This window comes from Scyliorhinus torazame, chromosome 14 (assembly GCF_047496885.1).
Source record: "Scyliorhinus torazame isolate Kashiwa2021f chromosome 14, sScyTor2.1, whole genome shotgun sequence".
NCBI lineage: Eukaryota > Metazoa > Chordata > Chondrichthyes > Carcharhiniformes > Scyliorhinidae > Scyliorhinus > Scyliorhinus torazame.
Window position 1 is genome coordinate 4,205,905 of NC_092720.1, and position 19,098 is coordinate 4,225,002.

At 51.7% G+C, this 19,098-nt stretch overlaps 1 protein-coding gene across 1 annotated transcript in view; it reads left to right on the forward strand.

Annotated features, from left to right (window-relative positions):
* LOC140389490 (tumor protein p63-regulated gene 1-like protein) overlaps positions 1 to 19,098 on the forward strand; it is a 280,775-nt gene that overhangs the window by 88,669 nt on the left and 173,008 nt on the right. The window contains exon 3 of the mRNA XM_072473635.1: positions 8,963 to 9,139. Coding sequence (XP_072329736.1) covers positions 8,963 to 9,139 — 177 coding nt within the window. The remainder of the gene's footprint in view (positions 1 to 8,962; positions 9,140 to 19,098) is intronic.

A 19,098-nucleotide genomic window follows, 5' to 3' on the forward strand; every position in this document is an offset into this window, starting at 1 on the left:
AAGGGAATCTATGTGTGGAGCCAGAGGAAATGTTTGAGGTACTAAATGAATACTTTGCATCAGTATTTACCAAAGAAAAGGAATTGGTGGATGTTGAGTCTGGAGAAGGGGGTGTAGATAGCCTGGGTCACATTGAGATCCAAAAAGACGAGGTGTTGGTTATCTTAAAAAATATTACGGTAGATAAGTCCCCAGGGCCTGATGGGATTTACCCTAGAATACTGAAGGAGGCTGGAGAGGAAATTGCTGAGGCCTTGGCAGAAATTTTTGGATCCTCACTGTCTTCAGGTGATGTCCCGGAGGACTGGAGAATAGCCAATGTTGTTCCTCTGTTTAAGAAGGGTAGCAAGGATAATCCAGGGAACTACAGGCCGATGAGCCTTACGTCAGAGGTAGGGAAATTACTGGAGAGAATTCTTCGAGTCAGGATCTACTCCCATTTGGAAGCAAATGGACGTATTAGTGAGAGGCAGCACGGTTTTGTGAAGGGGAAGTCGTGTCTCACTAACTTGAAAGAGTCTTTCGAGGAGGTCTCAAAGATGATTGATGCAGATAGGGCAGTGGATGTTGTCTATATGGACTTCAGTCAAGCCTTTGACAAGGTCCCTCATGGCAGACTAGTACAAAAGGTGAAGTCACACGGGATCAGCGGTGAGCTGGCAAGGTGGATACAGAACTGGCTAGGCCATAGAAGGCAGAGAGTAGCAATGGGAGGGTGCTTTTCTGATTGGAGGGCTGTGACCAGTGGTGTTCCGCAGGGGACCTTTGCTGCCAACAGTATATATAAATGATTTGGAGGAAAATGTAAGTGATCTGAGTCGTAAGTTTGTGGACGACACAAAGGTTGGTGGAATTGGGGATAGTGATGAGGACTACAAAGAACAAAGAAATGTACAGCACAGGTACAGGCCCTTCGGCCCTCCAAGCCCGTGCCGACCATGCTGCCCGACTAAACTACAATCTTCTACACTTCCTGGGTCCGTATCCTTCTATTCCCATCCTATTCATATATTTGTCAAGATGCCCCTTAAATGTCCCTATCGTCCCTGCTTCCACTACCTCCTCCGGTAGTGAGTTCCAGGTACCCACTACCCTCTGCGTAAAAAACGTGCCTCGTACATCTACTCTAAACCTTGCCCCTCTCACCTTAAACCTATGCCCCCTAGTAATTGACCCCTCTACCCTGGGGAAAAGCCTCTGACTATCCACTCTGTCTACGCCCCTCATAATTTTGTAGACCTCTATCAGGTCTCCCCTCAACCTCATTCGTTCCAGTGAGAAAAAACCAAGTTTATTCAACCGCTCCTCATACCTAATGCCCTCCATACCAGGCAACATTCTGGTAAATCTCTTCTGCACCCTCTCTAAAGCCTCCACATCCTTCTGGTAGTGTGGCGACCAGAATTGAACACTATACTCCAAGTGTGGCCTAACTAAGGTTCTATACAGCTGCAACATGACTTGCCAATTCTTATACTCAATGCCCCGGCCAATGAAGGCAAGCATGCCGTATGCCTTCTTGACTACCTTCTCCACCTGTGTTGCCCCTTTCAATGACCTGTGGACCTGTACTCCTAGATCTCTTTGACTTTCAATACTCTTGAGGGTTCTACCATTCACTGTATATTCCCTACCTGCATTAGACCTTCCAAAATGCATTACCTCACATTTGTCCGGATTAAACTCCATCTGCCATCTCTCCGCCCAAGTCTTCAGACAATCTAAATCCTGCTGTATCCTCCGACAGTCCTCATCGCTATCCGCAATTCCACCAACCTTTGTGTCGTCTGCAAACTTACTAATCAGACCAGTTACATTTTCCTCCAAATCATTTATATATATATACTACAAAGAGCAAAGGTCCCAGCACTGATCCCTGTGGAACACCACTGGTCACAGCCCTCCAATTAGAAAAGCATCCCTCCATTGATACTCTCTGCCTTCTATGGCCTAGCCAGTTCTGTATCCACCTTGCCAGCTCACCCCTGATCCCGTGTGACTTCACCTTTTGTACTAGTCTACCATGAGGGACCTTGTCAAAGGCCTTACTGAAGTCCATGTAGACAACATCTACTGCCCTACCTGCATCAATCATCTTAGTGACCTCCTCGAAAAACTCTATCAAGTTAGTGAGACACGACCTCCCCTTCACAAAACCGTGCTGCCTCTCACTAATACGTCCATTTGCTTCCAAATGGGAGTAGATCCTGTCTCGAAGAATTCTCTCCAGTAATTTCCCTACCACTGACGTAAGGCTCACCGGCCTGTAGTTCCCGGGATTATCCTTGCTACCCTTCTTAAACAGAGGAACAACATTGGCTATTCTCCAGTCCTCCGGGACATCCCCTGAAGACAGCGAGGATCCAAAGATTTCTGTCAAGGCCTCAACAATTTCCTCTCCAGCCTCCTTCAGTATTCTGGGGTAGATCCCATCAGGCCCTGGGGACTTATCTACCTTAATATTTTTTAAGACACCCAACACCTCGTCTTTTTGGATCACAATGTGACCCAGGCTATCTACACCCTCTTCTCCAGACTCAACATCTACCAATTCCTTCTCTTTGGTGAATACTGATGCAAAGTATTCATTTAGTACCTCGCCCATTTCCTCTGGCTCTACACATCGATTCCCTTGCCTATCCTTCAGTGGGCCAACCCTTTCCCTGGCTACCCTCTTGCTTTTTATGTACGTGTAAAAAGCCTTGGGATTTTCCTTAACCCTATTTGCCAATGACTTTTCGTGACTCCTTCTAGCCCTCCTGACTCCTTGCTTAAGTTCCTTCCTACTTTCCTTATATTCCACGCAGGCTTCGTCTGTTCCCAGCCTTTTAGCCCTGACAAATGCCTCCTTTTTCTTTTTGACGAGGCCTACAATATCACTCGTCATCCAAGGTTCCCGAAAATTGCTGTATTTATCCTTCTTCCTCACAGGAACATGCCGGTCCTGTATTCCTTTCAACTGACACTTGAAAGCCTCCCACATGTCAGATGTTGATTTGCCCTCAAACATCCGCCCCCAATCTATGTTCTTCAGTTCCCGCCTAATATTGTTATAATCAGCCTTCCCCCAATTTAGCACATTCATCCTCGGACCACTCTTATCCTTGTCCACCAGTACTTTAAAACTTACTGAATTGTGGTCACTGTTACCGAGTCTGTCAGAGGATACAGCAGGATTTAGATTGTTTGGAGACTTGGGCGGAGAGATGGCAGATGGTGTTTAATCCGGACAAATGTGAGGTAATGCATTTTGGAAGGGCTAATGCAGGTAGGGAATATGCAGTGAATGGTAGAACCCTCGAGTATTGACAGTCCGAGAGATTTGGTGTACAGGTCCACAGGTCACTGAAAGGGGCAACACAGGTGGAGAAGGTAGTGAAGAAGGCCTACTGCATGCTTGCCTTCATTGGCTGGGGCATTGAGTATAAGAAGTGGCAAGTCATGTTGCAGCTGTATAGAACCTTAGTTAGGCCACACTTGGAGTAGTGTTCAATTCTGGTCACCACACTACCAAAAGGATGTGGAGGCTCTAGAGAGGGTGCAGAAGAGATTTACCAGGATGTTGCCTGGTATGGAGGGCATTAGCTATGAGGAGTGGTTGAATAAACTCGGTTCTCACTGGGACGACGGAGGTTGAGGGGAGACCTGATAGAGGTCTACAAAATAATGAGGGACATGGACAGAGTGGATCGTCAGAGGCTTTTCCCCAGGGTAGAGGGGTCAATTACTAGGGGACATAGGTTTAAGGTGCGAGGGGCAAGGTTTAGAGGAGATGTATGTGGCAAGTTTTTTTACGCAGAGGGTAGTGGGTGCCTGGAACTCGCTGCCGGAGGAGGTGGTGGAAGCAGGGACGATAGTGACATTTAAGGGGCATCTTGACAAATACATGAATAGGATGGGAATAGAGGGTTACGGACCCAGGAAGTGTAGAAGATTGTAGTTTAGTCGGGCAGTATGGTCGGCACGGGCTTGGAGGGCCGAAGGGCCTGTTCCTGTGCTGTACTTTTCTTTGTTCTTTGTTGTACTGCGCCATTTGGGATTTGTGTTAACCTACAGATTTTAGGCAGGACTGGAAACACCCCTGTCCTGATAGACCAGGCCAAGACGTTCCCTTTAGGTTCTGTGGCAGAACCGGTGATGTCGATTTGATGACTTAGCAAACAATCAATCATATAGTGACATTGGAGGCAGTTCCGAGGAGGTTTACTGGGTTGATTCCAGAGATGAGGATTTGTCGTATGAAGAGAGATTGATCAGTTTAGGCTTGTACTTTCTGTAGAGTTTAGAAGAATGAGGGGAGATCAAATCGAGGTATACAAGATGCTGAAAGGTCTGGATGAAGTAGACGTGGAGATGATGCTTCCTCTTGTGGGGCATTCTAAAACCAGAGGTCATAATCTTGGAATAAGGGGATAGCAAATTTAAAACAGCGATGAGGCGAAACTACTTCTCTCAAAGGGTTGTGAATCTGTGGAATTCGCTGCCCCAGGGTGCGGTGCATGCTGGGACAGTGAGTAAATTTAAGGAGGAGTTAGACAGATTTTTAGTTGGTAATGTGTTGAAGGGTTATGGAGAACGGGCAGGACGGTGGAGTTGAGGCCAGGATCGGATCAGCCATAATCACATTGAGCGTGTTTAGGCTCGGGAGGCTAAATTACCGACTCCCGCTCCTCGGTCAGGTGCGAGGGAGGAGATGCTCTGGCTGATTTCGCAATCCAGCTCTTGGTCTGTAGCATTGTAGGTAGCAGATGAGGAAGATATCAGCCTTGATAAAATGGCAGAGGAGAGCTGATGGGCTGAATGGCCTAATTCTGCTCCAGTATCTTATGACCTTCAGAACGTATGAATGTAGAGTTCTCTGCCATCTCCTATTGTTGCCGGTGATTGGTGGAGGCAGTCAGGATCTTTCAGGAAGAAGCTGGGTCTTCTGGAGAGTTCCATTTTGTGTTCAATTCTGTGAAGGAAGCCAGCTAGCAAGGAGCTTGAAGACTCTCTCTCTCTGTCTCTCTCCTTCTCTCTCTTTGCCAGATGATTTTAAGAGGCATTAGAGCTAAATCTGCAGAGGCTTCCTTGTTGAAAAGGGCACAGACAGGCATCAGAACTTGGAAAGAGATCTCTTGAAAAGAGATGTGAAAGCGCCAGCTGTTTTCTACAGGTTGGTAACCTTTTAACTCCGTGTCTCAGGAGCTGGAAAGAGCTCCAGATTGAAGTTTAATGTGAGAGCATTCAGCATTCGTGATAAAACCACTAGAGTTCTGCACAGAAATTAGGCAAGTGAAAGTCTGTTCATTCCACAGTTAAAGACCCGTAACCTGACGGGGCGATGAAAGCATCATCTGATTGCAGAAGAGCAGAATTGCGCTGATCTGAACATCCTGTACGTAACTCCATCTGGTAACATGGAACTGCGCTGACCTGAAAATCTATTCCCAGACAGCACAACCACAGCAATGAAGACTCATCTCAAACTTCTCGCTTTAGAGCTAACTTCTTCGCAATCCTCTTCGACCCTTACCTTGTGTCTGTCTTGTGTGTGTCTGGGTGGGACGGGGTTTTGGGAATAGATAGATTGGTAGACCATTGTTCTGTTATTTCTTTAAGTATTCATCTTTTCCTCTTGTTATGAATAAACATTTATAAATGTTTTATTTATAAATCTGGTGTCTGTAACTCATTGGAGCAGTCGAGGGTTGAAGATCCCAGGAATAAACACAAATTATTGGTTATTCACTTATGTTGGGACTCTGGGGTCTGTGGAGCTGGCAATGACCGGGATGGAGAGCTGTCGGCCAAAGCTCTCACGGGTGGGACTTCCCTCTAAGGGTGGACAGAAGTCCTGCCCACTGCCAATCAATATTTAAATGAGCATTAAATGGCCGAGGGATTTTGAGATTCAGCGGCTGGGCGCTGCCTGCTGACTCTGTGGCTGGTGGCTCGTGACATTCACAAAATTCTACTCCAATTTCAACATAACAGGGTCTTTAGAGAATTGAGAGGATATGCTTCACTGATTCTGTTCCAGTATTTACACTTTGATGTTGTAAAGGATTATCCAGACAGGTTTCCTGAGGTTAAACAAAGGAGATATGTTCATTGAAACTATTTTTTGAAATAAAAGACTTGGTAAAGTGCGACCAGAATTCCTATGTCACATGCATTTGATGAGTTCCCACACAGATCATTACGCCTGGCAGAGTAAGAGGACAGGCTTGTAGGATGTTTCCAGCTGGGCGCGATTCAATCAAAACATTTCTAAGCCTTGTTTTGGGTGATTTTGGCAGGGTGTTTCTAGCAGGCTATTTGGGTGAGATCCATACCGCTATCTAACCACACCTGGTCACCTTTTTGGGTCTTAGGGAGTTTCTCCACGGTCCAGGTCACACTTACAGCGGTATTCTCCGTCGGCGGGTAGCACCAGTCTGCCAGCTACGCGCTCACGCGTTTCCCGACAGGATGGGGTGGCCAGAATGGGAAACCCCATTGGCCGGCGGGGGTGGGCCATGCTGGTAAACGTGGCTGGAGAATCCCACCCTCAGAAACCTTTTCAACACTGGGGAGCTGAACTCGTCAGTGAGGCCGGTTCTTCATAGAACCGGCTGCCATTTTAAAAGGTGCCCTGATCTCTGAGTGACCCTGAGGCTCCCCCACACCCCTCACCCACAGGCAATGTCACCCACCACACACATGGGCATTACCCCCCCCCCCCCCCACCTGCCGCAGTGAGGGCACCCCACTGTGAGGTCGCTGAGGCCCCCCCCCTTTTCATGCCTCACCACATTTTAGGACCCCCACCCTTAAACCACCCCAACCTTTATGTGGACCCTTCATACCCACCCTTCCTCCCCCCCCACCACTCATACTCCCTCATCCATCCTATCATGGTCATGGCCCTCGGCAGTGCCACCCTGCCAGCTTGGCAGTGCCACCTGGGCATTGTGGCCGGGCCAGGGTGCCAGTTCCAAGGTACCAGGGTGGTACTGTCAATGTGCTAGAGGGAAAGCCAGGGAGGCCGTCAGTTCCCGGGCGTGACGTCTCGCAAGGTTTGGTTGAATCTCGTTGAGTCACCACACTGGGCGAGATGAGCCCAGTAAATCGCACCCAATGAAATGAAGAATATTTTGTTAGTTCCTTGGCTTTTCTCGAATCGATGTTTCAATGTTGCAGTTACTTTGTTCAGCTGCCCACCTCGGTGTAATTGCATGGAGCAAATATCTACAGTTTCTGATCAGATCGTCTCAGGATGGTCACTTTGCAAACCAGGCACAGAACTTCCAAGAGAGGGAATGACAAAGAGGGCACTTAGCTCCAACCAGCCTGTGCTTAATACAGCATTGGTAATTTGTTCTCCTTCTCGTGGTTGGTAAGGAGGCCTTGAAGTATCTCACTGTTGAATATTTCAAAGAAATTGATTCTTCTCTGCTGCAGTTATTGTTTCAGAACAATGGGCTGGTTTAGCACAGTGGGCTAAACAGCTAGCTTGTAATACAGAACAATGCCAGCAGCGCGGGTTCAATTTCTGTACCAGCCTCCCCGACCAGGTGCCGGAATGTGGCGACTTGGGGTTTTTCACAGTAACTTCACTGAAGCCTACTTGTGACAATAAGCGATTATTATTAGTATTATTATTATTATTGCATTTTGATGCCTCATCTCAGAAACACTGGAAAAGCCAGAGGATGGTGTGAATTGATAAGGAATGGAGTCTTTCATGCTCCTCTGGGTGTCTGTCTTCATCCCACTTTGTGGAATGCGAGATTGTGTATATTGCGGCAGACTGGACAGTTTTTACATTGTCTGTGGAGGGTCGCAGTTATTTTTTAAAATCCTGCCAGAGAAAGTTTTTAATCTTCAAAATGCACATCCTCGTAACAGGCTCCAAGGATAGAGTTGAAGGATGGGACTGATTGGACGTACAAAGAGCCAACATGGATTCTACAGGCTGAACAGCCTCCTTCTGGGATGTAATGACCCAGTGACTCTATTACTGTCCAATCACAGATCATCCCTCTGGGTCTTTAACTTTAAAAATGTCCTCCTCGTTTCAAACCCTTCCGCAGCCTCACCCCTCCCAGTCTCTGGAATCTCCAACCCCACCACCCTCCGAGGTCCCTGCACTCCTCCACTTCTACTCTCTTCAGCATTCCTGATTTAATCACTCCACCTCTGCCTCCACCTGCCTGGGCCCCAACCTCTCGAATTGTTGCTCTAAACCCCTTGGGCGGGATTCTCCATCCCGCTGTCCCATTCTCCAGCGGGGCGTCCCCGCCAGCAGCGGGATTCTCCATCTCGCGGGCCCTGCCAGCAGTGGGATTCTCCATCCCGCGGGCCCCGCCAGCAGTGGGATTCTCCATCCCGCGGGCCCCGCCAGCAGCGGGATTCTCCATCTCGCGGGCCCTGCCAGCAGTGGGATTCTCCATCCCGCGGGCCCCGCCAGCAGCGGGATTCTCCATCTCGCGGGCCCTGCCAGCAGTGGGATTCTCCATCCCGCGGGCCCCGCCAGGAGCGGGATTCTCCATCTCGCGGGCCCTGCCAGCAGTGGGATTCTCCATCCCGCGGGCCCCGCCGGCAGAGGGATTCTCCATCCCACTGCCCCGTTCTCCATCCCGCGGGCCCCGCCGGCAGAGGGATTCTCCATCCCGCGGGCCCCGCCGGCAGAGGGATTCTCCATCTTTCTTTCTCTCCCACTTAACGTCTAAATCTACCACTTTTCTCAACTTGTAATTTGGTTACGTTAATGTCACCGCGGCACATTTCATTCCAGTAAAGGGGCCAGATAAATATAAATTCTTCCATATTTGCGTAAATCCTGTTACACCGCTGCCTCTTTCAAGTGCCGATGAACATGGCCAATCTGAAAGGTGTTTCTCTCTCTCCCCACCCCCCCCCTCCCTCACCGTCTCGGGGGCCTGGTTTACACGCGTGCTCGCTCCGGTGCTAATGGTAGAATTTCTTCCTGTTACAGGGTCGACCACTGGAACAATGAAAAGGAACGCATTGTGTTGATCTGTGAGAAAAGTCTGCTCATCTGCAAGTATGACTTCATGGTGCTCACATACCAGTCCTGCCGGAGGGTCCCCCTGAATTACATCGACAAAGTCTATTACGGAGAATTCACTTTCCCTGAACGTTCCATGACCAGGTATTTCCACTCTGAGAATTCCCCAGCTTTGCTGCTCTTTGCCAGTCAGTGTGTATCTGTGCTTTTTTTTCCTATTCATCCGAAGGATGTAAGTGTCGCTGGAAAGGCCAGAATTCATTGTCCACCCCAGCCGCTCTGTGGTTGGTACTTTGCCGAGTGCGGTGAAAACACAGGTTGCTGACGCTCTGGAGTCACGCGGAGACCTGGTCGCCATTAGCAACACGAGCTTTTTTTATTTCCAACTTTTTAAATTTCCATTTCCCAGGTACAGTGGGATGATTTAAACACGCATCTCTCAATGGTTTGAAGCTAGTCCAGTAACATAGCCATAACATAGCAAAAGTTACAGGGTTGTTGTGGTCGGGGATTTTAACTTCCCCTATATTGACTGGGACTCACCTAGTGCGAGGGGTTTGGATGGGGCAGAGTTTGTAAGGTGTATCCAGGAAGCCTTCTTGATGTAATATGTAGATAGTCCAACTGGGGACAGGGCAGTACTGGATCTGGAATCCGGAGCCTGGACGTTGAGGTTTCAGTCGGGGGACATTTGGATTTGGATTTGTTTATTGTCACGTGTACCGAGGTACAGTGTAAAGTATTTTTCTGCGAGCAGCTCAACAGATCATTAAGTACATGGGAAGAAAAGGGAAGAAAAATAAGTTGGAAGAGTGAGTAAGCCGGATTGGTTTAGCACACTGGGCTAAATTGCTGGCCTTTAAAGCAGACCAAGGCAGGCCAGCAGCATGGTTCAATTCCCGTACCAGCCTCCCCGACTAGGGGCTTTTCACAGTAACTTCCTTGAAGCCTACTCGTGACAATAGCGATTTTCATTTCATTTCATTTCATTGATTATGCTGCCCGCTTTCCCCAGGCAGCGGGAGGAGTCAATGGATGGGAGGCAGGTTTTTGTGATGGACTAGGCTGTGTTCACGACTCTCTGAAGTTTCTTGCGGTCCTGGGCCGAGCAGTTGCCATACCAGGCTGTGATGCAGCCTGATAGGATGCTTTCTATGGTGCATCGGTAAAAGTTGGTAAGAGTCAATGTGGACATGCCGAATTTCCTTAGTTTCCTGAGGAAGTATAGGCACTGTTGTGCTTTCTTGGTGGTAGTGTTGACGTGGGTGGACCAGGACAGATTTTTGGAGATGTGCACCCCTAGCAATTTGAAGCTGTCAACCATCTCCACCTCAGCCCCGTTGTTGCTGACAGGGGTGTGTACAGTACTTTGCTTCCTGAAGCCAATGACCAGCTCTTTAGTTTTGCTGGCATTGAGGGATCGATTGTTGTCGCTACACCACTCCACTAGGTTCTCTATCTCCCTCCTGTATTCGGACTCATCATTATTCGAGATCCGGCCCACTATGGTCGTATCGTCAGCAAACTTGTAGATGGAGTTGGAACCAAGTTTTGCCACGCAGTCGTGTGTGTACAGGGAGTAGAGTAGGGGGCTAAGTACGCAGCCTTGCGGGGCGCCGGTGTTGAGGACTATTGTGGAGGAGGTGTTGTTGTTCATTCTTACTGATTGTGGTCTGTTGGTCAGAAAATCGAGGATGCAGTTGCAGAGTGGGGAGCCAAGTCCTAGGTTTTGAAGCTTTGATATGAGCTCGGCTGGGAATATGGTGTTGACGACGTAGCTGTAGTCAATAAATAGGAGTCTGATACAGGAGTCCTTGTTGTCGAGATGCTCTAGGGATTAGTGTAGGGCCAGGGAGATGGCATCTGCTGTGGACCGATTGCGGCGGTATGCAAGGCATTCTGGGAGTATGGAGGTGATGCGCTTCATGACCAACCTCTCGAAGCATTCAATATGACTGAAGTCAGGGCCACCGGACGGTAGTCTTTGAGGCACGATTCCTGGTTCTTCTTTGGCACTGGTATGATGGTGGTCTTCTTGAAGCAGGTGGGGGCCTCGGAGTGGAGTTGGGACAGGTTAAAAATGTTTGCGAACACCTCTGCCAGCTGGTCCGCGCAGGCGCTGAGTCCACGACCAGGGATCCCGTCTGGGCCCGTCGCCTTCCGAGGGTTCACTTTCAGGAAGTCCGATCTGACTTCGGAAGCTGTGATGGTGGGTATGGGTGAATTATGGGCTGCTGGGGCACTCGCCAGCGGATTGTTGGTTACCTGCTCGAACCGAGCATAGAATGCATTGAGTTCATCGGGGAGGGGTGCGCTGCTGCCAGAGATACTGTTCGGCTTCGCTTGGTAGCCCGTTATGTTGTTTAGCCCTTGCCACAACCGCCGAGAGTCTGTCTGTGACTCTAGCTTGGTTTGATATTCTCTCTTGGCATTCCGGATGGCTTTGCGGAGGCCGTACCTGGATTTCTTGTATAGGTCAGGGTCGCCTGACTTGAACGGCTCAGATCTGTCCTTCAGTAGGGAGTCAATCTCGCGATTGAGCCATGGTTTCTGGTTGGGGAACGCACGTACTGCTTTCTTTGGCATGCAGTTGTCCACACATTTGCTGATGAAGTCTGTGACGGTGGTGGCATACTCATTTAAGTTGGTCGCTGAGTTCTTAACTATGGACCAGTCCACTGTCTCTAAGCAGTCACGTAAGAGCTCTTCTGTCTCCTCGGACCAGCACTGCACAACATTCTTAGCTGGATTCTCCCGCTTGAGTTTCTGCTTGTATGCCGGGAGGAGGAGCACCGTCTTATGGTCTGATTTCCCAAAGTGCGGTCGGGGGATGGAACGGTAGGCACCCTTGATTTTTGAGTAGCAGTGGTCAAGAGTGTTGGTGCCCCTGGTGGGACAGGAGATGCGTTGGTGGAATTTTGGCAGTACACTCTTGAGGTTGGCCTTGTTGAAGTCTCCGGCCACGATGAACAGGGCCTCCGGGTGTTCTGTTTCGTAGTTGTTTATAACTGTGTACAGTTCCTCCAGGGCCTTCCTCACTACTGCCTGGGTTGAGATGTAGACCGCTGTGATAATGGCTGAAGTGAACTCACGTGGAAGATAATATGTGCGGCACTTCACGGTCAGGTATTCCAGGTCTGGGGAGCAGTAGGTCGCCAGCATCGTCACATCCAAGCACCAGGAGGAGTTGATGAGGAGGCAAACCCCTCCACCCTTCGCTTTGTCTGATGACGCCGTGCGGTCCGCCCGGTGAATTGAGAAGCCGTCAGGTTGTATGGCACAGTCCGGTGAGGCAGGGGTGAGCCATGTCTCTGTGAAACACAGCACACAGCAGTCTCTTACTTCCCTCTGAGAGGTAAGTCTGGCGTTAAGTTCATCCAGCTTGTTTTCGATCGCTTGGATATTTGCCAGGAGTATGCTGGGGAGAGGGGTCTTGAAACCGCGTTGCGTCAGTCTAACCTGCAGACCGCCACATTTCCCTCGCTTCCTCGGTTGGCGGCTGGATGATCCTGGGATCCGATGGGAGACGTCAGCCCTTGTGGAAGGTAGGTGATTGCGACTGGCGGGGACTCAGGGCGCTGCTTACATTTCCGGGGTCGTGTCTGTCAGGGTCCCGGGCGCTGGTTGAGGTAGAGGGGTTGCTAGGGGGGCATGTTTGCGAAACAGACGGGTCCTGCCGTTATGCGGGCACGGGAATGTCTTGCAGCGCGTTTGGATCCTTGCGCGGGATCTCTGCCATTTCTGGGGTCCTGGGTGATGGGCAGGGTCTTCCTGAGTCAGGTTGGGCTGAGTCCTGTGGTCTGTTCCCTCCCTGGATGCTCCTGGGGTCAGGTCATGAAGTAGGCCCGGTCGGGCCTCCACGTGGATTTTTCTTTCTTCCATCTCCAGGTAAGTCGGGTTGCTGGACGGGGCCTCTCCGGGTTGGGTCGCTGGCTGGGCCTCTCGCATCGAGTTGGGCCGAGTCTCGTTGTCAGGGGTCGGGTCGGGAGCTCTGGGGACTGAACCCGGCGGTCCAGGGGCTGGCGTCGGTTGTTAGGCCGGGTTGGGAGCTCCGAGGTTGGGTCGGCCCCAAATCGAGGTCAGGGCTTCACTTCCGGCTTGGGCCCAGTCATTTTGGGAGTAGTGACCACAATTCCATAAGTTTTAGGGTACTTTTGAAGCTGGATGAGGGTAACCCTTGTGTTAAGTTGCTAAACTGGGTAAAGGCAAATTACGATAACATTAGATAGGAATTGAAGTATTTGGATTGGGTGCGGCGATAGTTGATTAGGATTCAGGAAAGTCACGTTCCTGAGAGAATGAAGGATAAGTATGGGAAGTTTAGGGAGCCTTGGATAACGAGGGATTTTGTGAACCTCGTCTAAATGAAAATGGAGGCTTTTGTCTGTCTAGAAGGGTGGGAAGAATCGAAACCCTTGAGGAGTGTAGATGTCCGAAATGGTTTACCCTGAATCCTCAGACTGTGACCCCTGGTTCTGGACACACCCATCATTGGTAACATCTTCCCTGCATCTACCCTGTCCAGTCCTGTTAGAATTTTATAAGTCTCTATGAGATCCCCCCTCATTCTTCTGAACTCCAGCGAGAACAATCCCAACCTAGTCAATCTCTCCTCACACATCAATCCCGCCATCCCTGGAATCAGTCTGGTAAACCTTCGCTGCTCTCCCTCGAGAGCAAGAACTTCCTTCCTCAGAGAAGGAGACCAAAACTGCCCACAATACTCCAGGTGTGGCCTCACCAAGGCCCTGTACAATTGTAGCAACACATCCCTGCTTCTATACACACTTCTAGGGCAGCACGGTAGCACAAGTGGATAGCACTGTGGCTTCACAGCGCCAGGGTCCCAGGTTCGATTCCCCGCTGGGTCACTGTCTGTGTGGAGTCTGTACGTTCTCCCCGTGTCTGCGTGGGTTTCCTCCGGGTGCTCCGGTTTCCTCCCACAGTCCAAAGATGTGCAGGTTAGGTGGATTGGCCATGATAAATTTCCCTTAGTGACCAAAAAGGTTAGGAGGGGTTATTGGGTTACAGGGATAGGGTGGAAGTTAGGGCTTAAGTGGGTCGGTGCAGACTCGATGGGCCGAATGGCCTCCTTCTGCACTGTATGTTGTATGGTATATACTCGAAACCTCTCGCAATGGAGGCCAACATACCATTAGCCTTCTTTACCGCCTGCTGCACCTGCATGCTGACCTTCAGCGACTGGTGCACAAGGACACCCAGGTCCTGCTGCACTCTCCCCTCTCCCAATTTACAACCATTCAGGTAGTAATCTGCCTTCCTGTTTTTACTTCCAAAGTGAATAACCTCACTGAAGCGGGAAATTAGGAGGAGGTCATAAAAAGTCCTTGGCAAGTAGGATTAAGGTGAATCCCAAAGTTTTTTATTCATATGTAAAAAGCAAGAGGGTGGCCAGGGAAAGGATTTGACCACTTAAGGACAATGGGGGGAATCTATGTGTTGAGCCAGAGGAAATGGGCGAGGTACTAAGTGAATACTTTGCTTCAGTGTTCACCAGAGAGAAGGGACTTTGTGGACGATGATTCTTGGGTAGGGTGGGTGGACAGTCTGGATCATGTTAACATCGAAAAGGAGGACGTATTGGGTCTTTTCAAAGATATTACATTAGATAGGTCATCTGAGCCGGATCAGATTTACCCCAGAATGCTGAGGGAAGCAAGGAGGAAATTGCTGGGGCCTTGACTGACATCTTTGTATCCTCATTGGCTACAGGTGAGATCCCAGAGGACTGGAGAATAGCGAATGTGGTACCGCTGTTTAATAAAGGTAGCAGGGATAATCCTGGAAACTATAGGCCGGTGAGCCTCGCGTCTGTAGTTGGTAAATTATTGGAGAGAATTCTCAGGGACAGGAGTTATACCCATTTGGAAACAAATGGACTCATTAGCGATAGACAGCATGGTTTTGTGAAGGGGAGGTCGTGCCTCTCTAACTTGATCGAGATTTTTGAGGAGATAACAAAGATGATTGATGAGGGGAGGGCGGTGGATGTTGTTTACATGGACTTCAGTAAAGCCTTTGACAAGGTGCCTCATGGCAGACTGGTACAAAAGGTGAAGTCACACAGGGTCAGAGGTGAGGTGGTAAGATGGATACAGAACTGGCTCGGTCACAGAAGGGTATTTTTCTGAATGGAAGGTTGTGAATAGTGGTATCCCACAGGGATCGGTGCTGGAGCCTCTGTTGTTTGTAGTATCCATAACGATTTGGAGGAACATGTAGCCGGTCTGATTAGTAAGTTTGCGGATGACACCAGAGGTTAAGAGGAGATGTGTGAGGCAGGTTTTTACACAGAGGGTGGTGAGTGCCTGGAACGCGTTGCCAGGGGAGGTTGTGGAAACAGATACATTAACGGTGTTCAAAAGGCATCTTGACAAACACATGGATAGGACAGGTATAGAGGGATACGGCACAAGGAAGTGCTGAGGATTTTGGCCAAGGTTGGTATCATGACCGGTACAGGCTTGGAGGGCCGAAGGGCCTGTTCCTGTGCTGTATGTTCTTTGTCTGTCTGGGATTGTCCAGGGGCGGGATTCTCCGACCCCACGCCGGGTCAGAGAATCGCCGGGGCTGCCGTGAATCCTGCCCCCGCCATGTCCCGAAGTCTCCGCCACCAGAGATTCGGCGGGGGCCCACTCCCGCTGATTCTCCGGCCCACGTTGGGCCGAAGTCCCGCTGCTGGAATGCCTGTCCCACCAGTGTGGATTGAACTACCTTTTGAACGGCGGGACAAGGCGACGCGGGCAGGCTCCGGGGTCCGGGGGGGGGCGCGGGGCGATCTGGCCCCGGGGGGTGCCCACGGGCAGGCTCCGAGGTCCTGGGGGGATGGGGCGCGGGACGATCTGGCCCCGGGGGGTGCCCACGGGCAGGCTCCGGGGTCCGGGGGGGGCGCGCGGGGCGATCTGGCCCCGGGGGGTGCCCCACTGTGGCCTGGCCCGCAATTTAGGCCCATCGATCCGTGGGTGGGCCTGTGCCGTGGGGGCACTCTTTCCCTTCCGCCTTCGCCATGGTCTTCACTATGGCAGAGGCGGAAGAGACCCCCTCCCCTGCGCATGCGCAGGGATGACGTTAGCAGCCGCTGACGCTCCCGCGCATGCGCCGACCCGTGTCGCCCGGCAAAGGCCTTTCCCGCCAGCCGGTGGAGCGGAAACCACTCCGGCGCGGGCCTAGCCCCCCATGGTGAGGACTTGGCCCCTAAAGGCGCGGAGACTTCCGCAGCTTTGGGGCAGCCGCGCCGGAGTGGTTCCCGCCACTCCATCCCGCCGGGACCCCCCGCCGGGACCCCCACCCCGCCGGGACCCCCACTCCGCCGGGACCCCCCGCCGGGACCCCCACCCCGCCGGGACCCCCACCCCGCCGGGACCCCCACCCCGCCGGGACCCCCCGCCGGGACCCCCCGCCGGGACCCCCCGCCGGGACCCCCCGCTGGGACCCCCCGCCGGGTAGGGGAAAATCCCGCCCCGGGAGTGAGAACAATTGAACTTTTACTGAATGTAAATTTCCCACAACGTGCGAGAAGACGTGCGTTTATATAACCCCTTTCACATCGGTCCCTTTGAAGTGTAATCATTGGTGACACGTAGGAAAAGCAGCTGCAATATATTCAGAATGAACTATCACATTCTTTGTTCTTTGTACAGGCACCAAACTAATCTTGTGACTGGGTTAGTTCAGAAAAAAACCTTAGTGAGCTCACCCTGCCCAATTCAAATTCTGGTCCTGTATCCAACTGAGAGGCAGAGACACGCTGACCCTCTGACAGTGCAGCACTCCCTCAGTACTGACCCTCTGACAGTGCAGCACTCCCTCAGTACTGACCCTCTGACAGTGCAGCACTCCCTCAGTACTGACCCTCTGACAGTGCGGCACTCCATCAGTACTGACCCTCTGACAGTGCGGCACTCTCTCAGTACTGACCCTCTGACAGTGCGGCACTCCATCAGTACTGACCCTCTGACAGTGCGGCACTCTCTCAGTACTGACCCTCTGACAGTGCGGCACTCCATCAGTACTGACCCTCTGACAGTGCGGCACTCCCTCAGTACTGACCCTCTGACAGTGCGGCACTCCCTCAGTACTGACCCACTGACAGTGCAGCACTCCCTCAGTACTGACCCTCTGACAGTGCGGCACTCCCTCAGTACTGACCCTCTGACAGTGCAGCACTCCCTCAGTACTGACCCTCTGACAGTGCAGCACTCCCTCAGTACTGACCCTCTGACAGGGCAGCACTCCCTCAGTACTGACCCTCTGACAGTGCGGCACTCGCTCAGCACTGACTCTGACAGGGCAGCACTCCCCCAGTACTGACTCTCTGACACAGCGGCACTCCCTCAGTACTGACCCTCTGACAGTGCGGCACTCCCTCAGTACTGACTCTCTGACAGTGTAGCACGCACTCAGTACTGACCCTCTGACAGTGCGGCACTCCCTCAGTACTGACCCTCTGACAGTGCAGCACTCCCTCAGTACTGACCCTCTGACAGTGCGGCACTCCCTCAGTGCTGACCCTCTGACAGTGCGGCACTCCCTCAGTACTGACCCTCTGACGGTGCAGCACTCCCTCAGTACTAACCCTCTGACAGTGCAGCACTCCCTCAGTACTGACCCTCTGACAGTGCGGCACTCCCTCAGTACTGACCCTCTGACAGTGCGGCACTCCCTCAGTACTTTGGGGCAGCACGGTAGCCTTGTGGATAGCACAATTGCTTCACAGCTCCAGGGTCCCAGGTTCGATTCCGGCTTGGGTCACTGTCTGTGCGGAGTCTGCACATCCTCCCCGTGTGTGCGTGGGTTTCCTCCGGGTGCTCCAGTTTCCTCCCACAGTCCAAAGATGTGCAGGTTAGGTGGATTGGCCATGATAAATTGCCCTTAGTGTCCAAAATTGCCCTTAGTGTTGGGTGGGGTTACTGGGTTATGGGGATGGGGTGGCGGTGTTGACCTTGGGTGGGGTGCTCTTTCCAAGAGCCGGTGCAGACTCGATGGGCCGAATGGCCTCCTTCTGCACTGTAAATTCTATAAGTACTGACCCTCTGACAGTGTAGCACTCCCTCAGTACTGACCCTCTGACAGTGCGGCACTCCCTCGGTACTGAACCTCTGACAGTGCGGCACTCACTCAGTACTGACCCTCTGACAGTGCGGCACTCACTCAGTACTGACCCTCTGACAGTGCAGCACTCCCTCAGTACTGACCCTCTGACAGTGCGCCACTCACTCAGTACTGACCCTCTGACAATGCAGCACTACCTCAGTACTGACCCTCTGACAGTGCAGCACTCCCTCAGTACTGACCCTCTGACAGTGCAGCACTCCCTCAGTACTGACCCTCTGACAGTGCGGCACTCCCTCAGTACTGACCCTCTGACAGTGCGGCACTCCCTCAGTACTGACCCTCTGACAGTGCGGCACTCCCTCAGTGCTGACCTTCTGACAGTGCAGTACTCCCTCAGTACTGACCCACTGACAGTGCAGCACTCCCTCAGTACTGACACTCTGACAGTGCGGCACTCCCTCAGTACTGACCCTCTGACAGTGCGGCACTCCCTCAGTACTGACCCTCTGACTATGCGGCACTCCCTCTGTACTGCCCCTCTGACAGTGCGGCACTCCCTCAGTACTGACCCACTGACAGTGCGTCACTCCCTCAGTACTGACCCTCTGACAGTGCGGCACTCCCTCAGTACTGGCCCTCTGACAGTGCAGCACTCCCTCAGTACTGACCCTCTGACAGTGCAGCACTCCCTCAGTACTGACCCTCTGACAGTGTGGCACTCCCTCAGTACTGAACCTCTGACAGTGCGGCACTACCTCAGTACTGACCCTCTGACAGTGTGGCACTCCCTCAGTACTGACCCTCTGACAGTGCCGCACTCCCTCAGTACTGACCCTCTGACAGTGCGACACTCCCTCAGTACTGACCCTCTGACAGTGCCGCACTCCCTCAGCACTGACCCTCTGACAGTGCGACACTCCCTCAGTACTGACGCTCTGACAGTGCAGCACTCCCTCAGCACTGACCCTCTGACAGTGCGGCACTCCCTCAGTACTGACCCTCTGACAGTGCGGCACTTCCTCAGTACT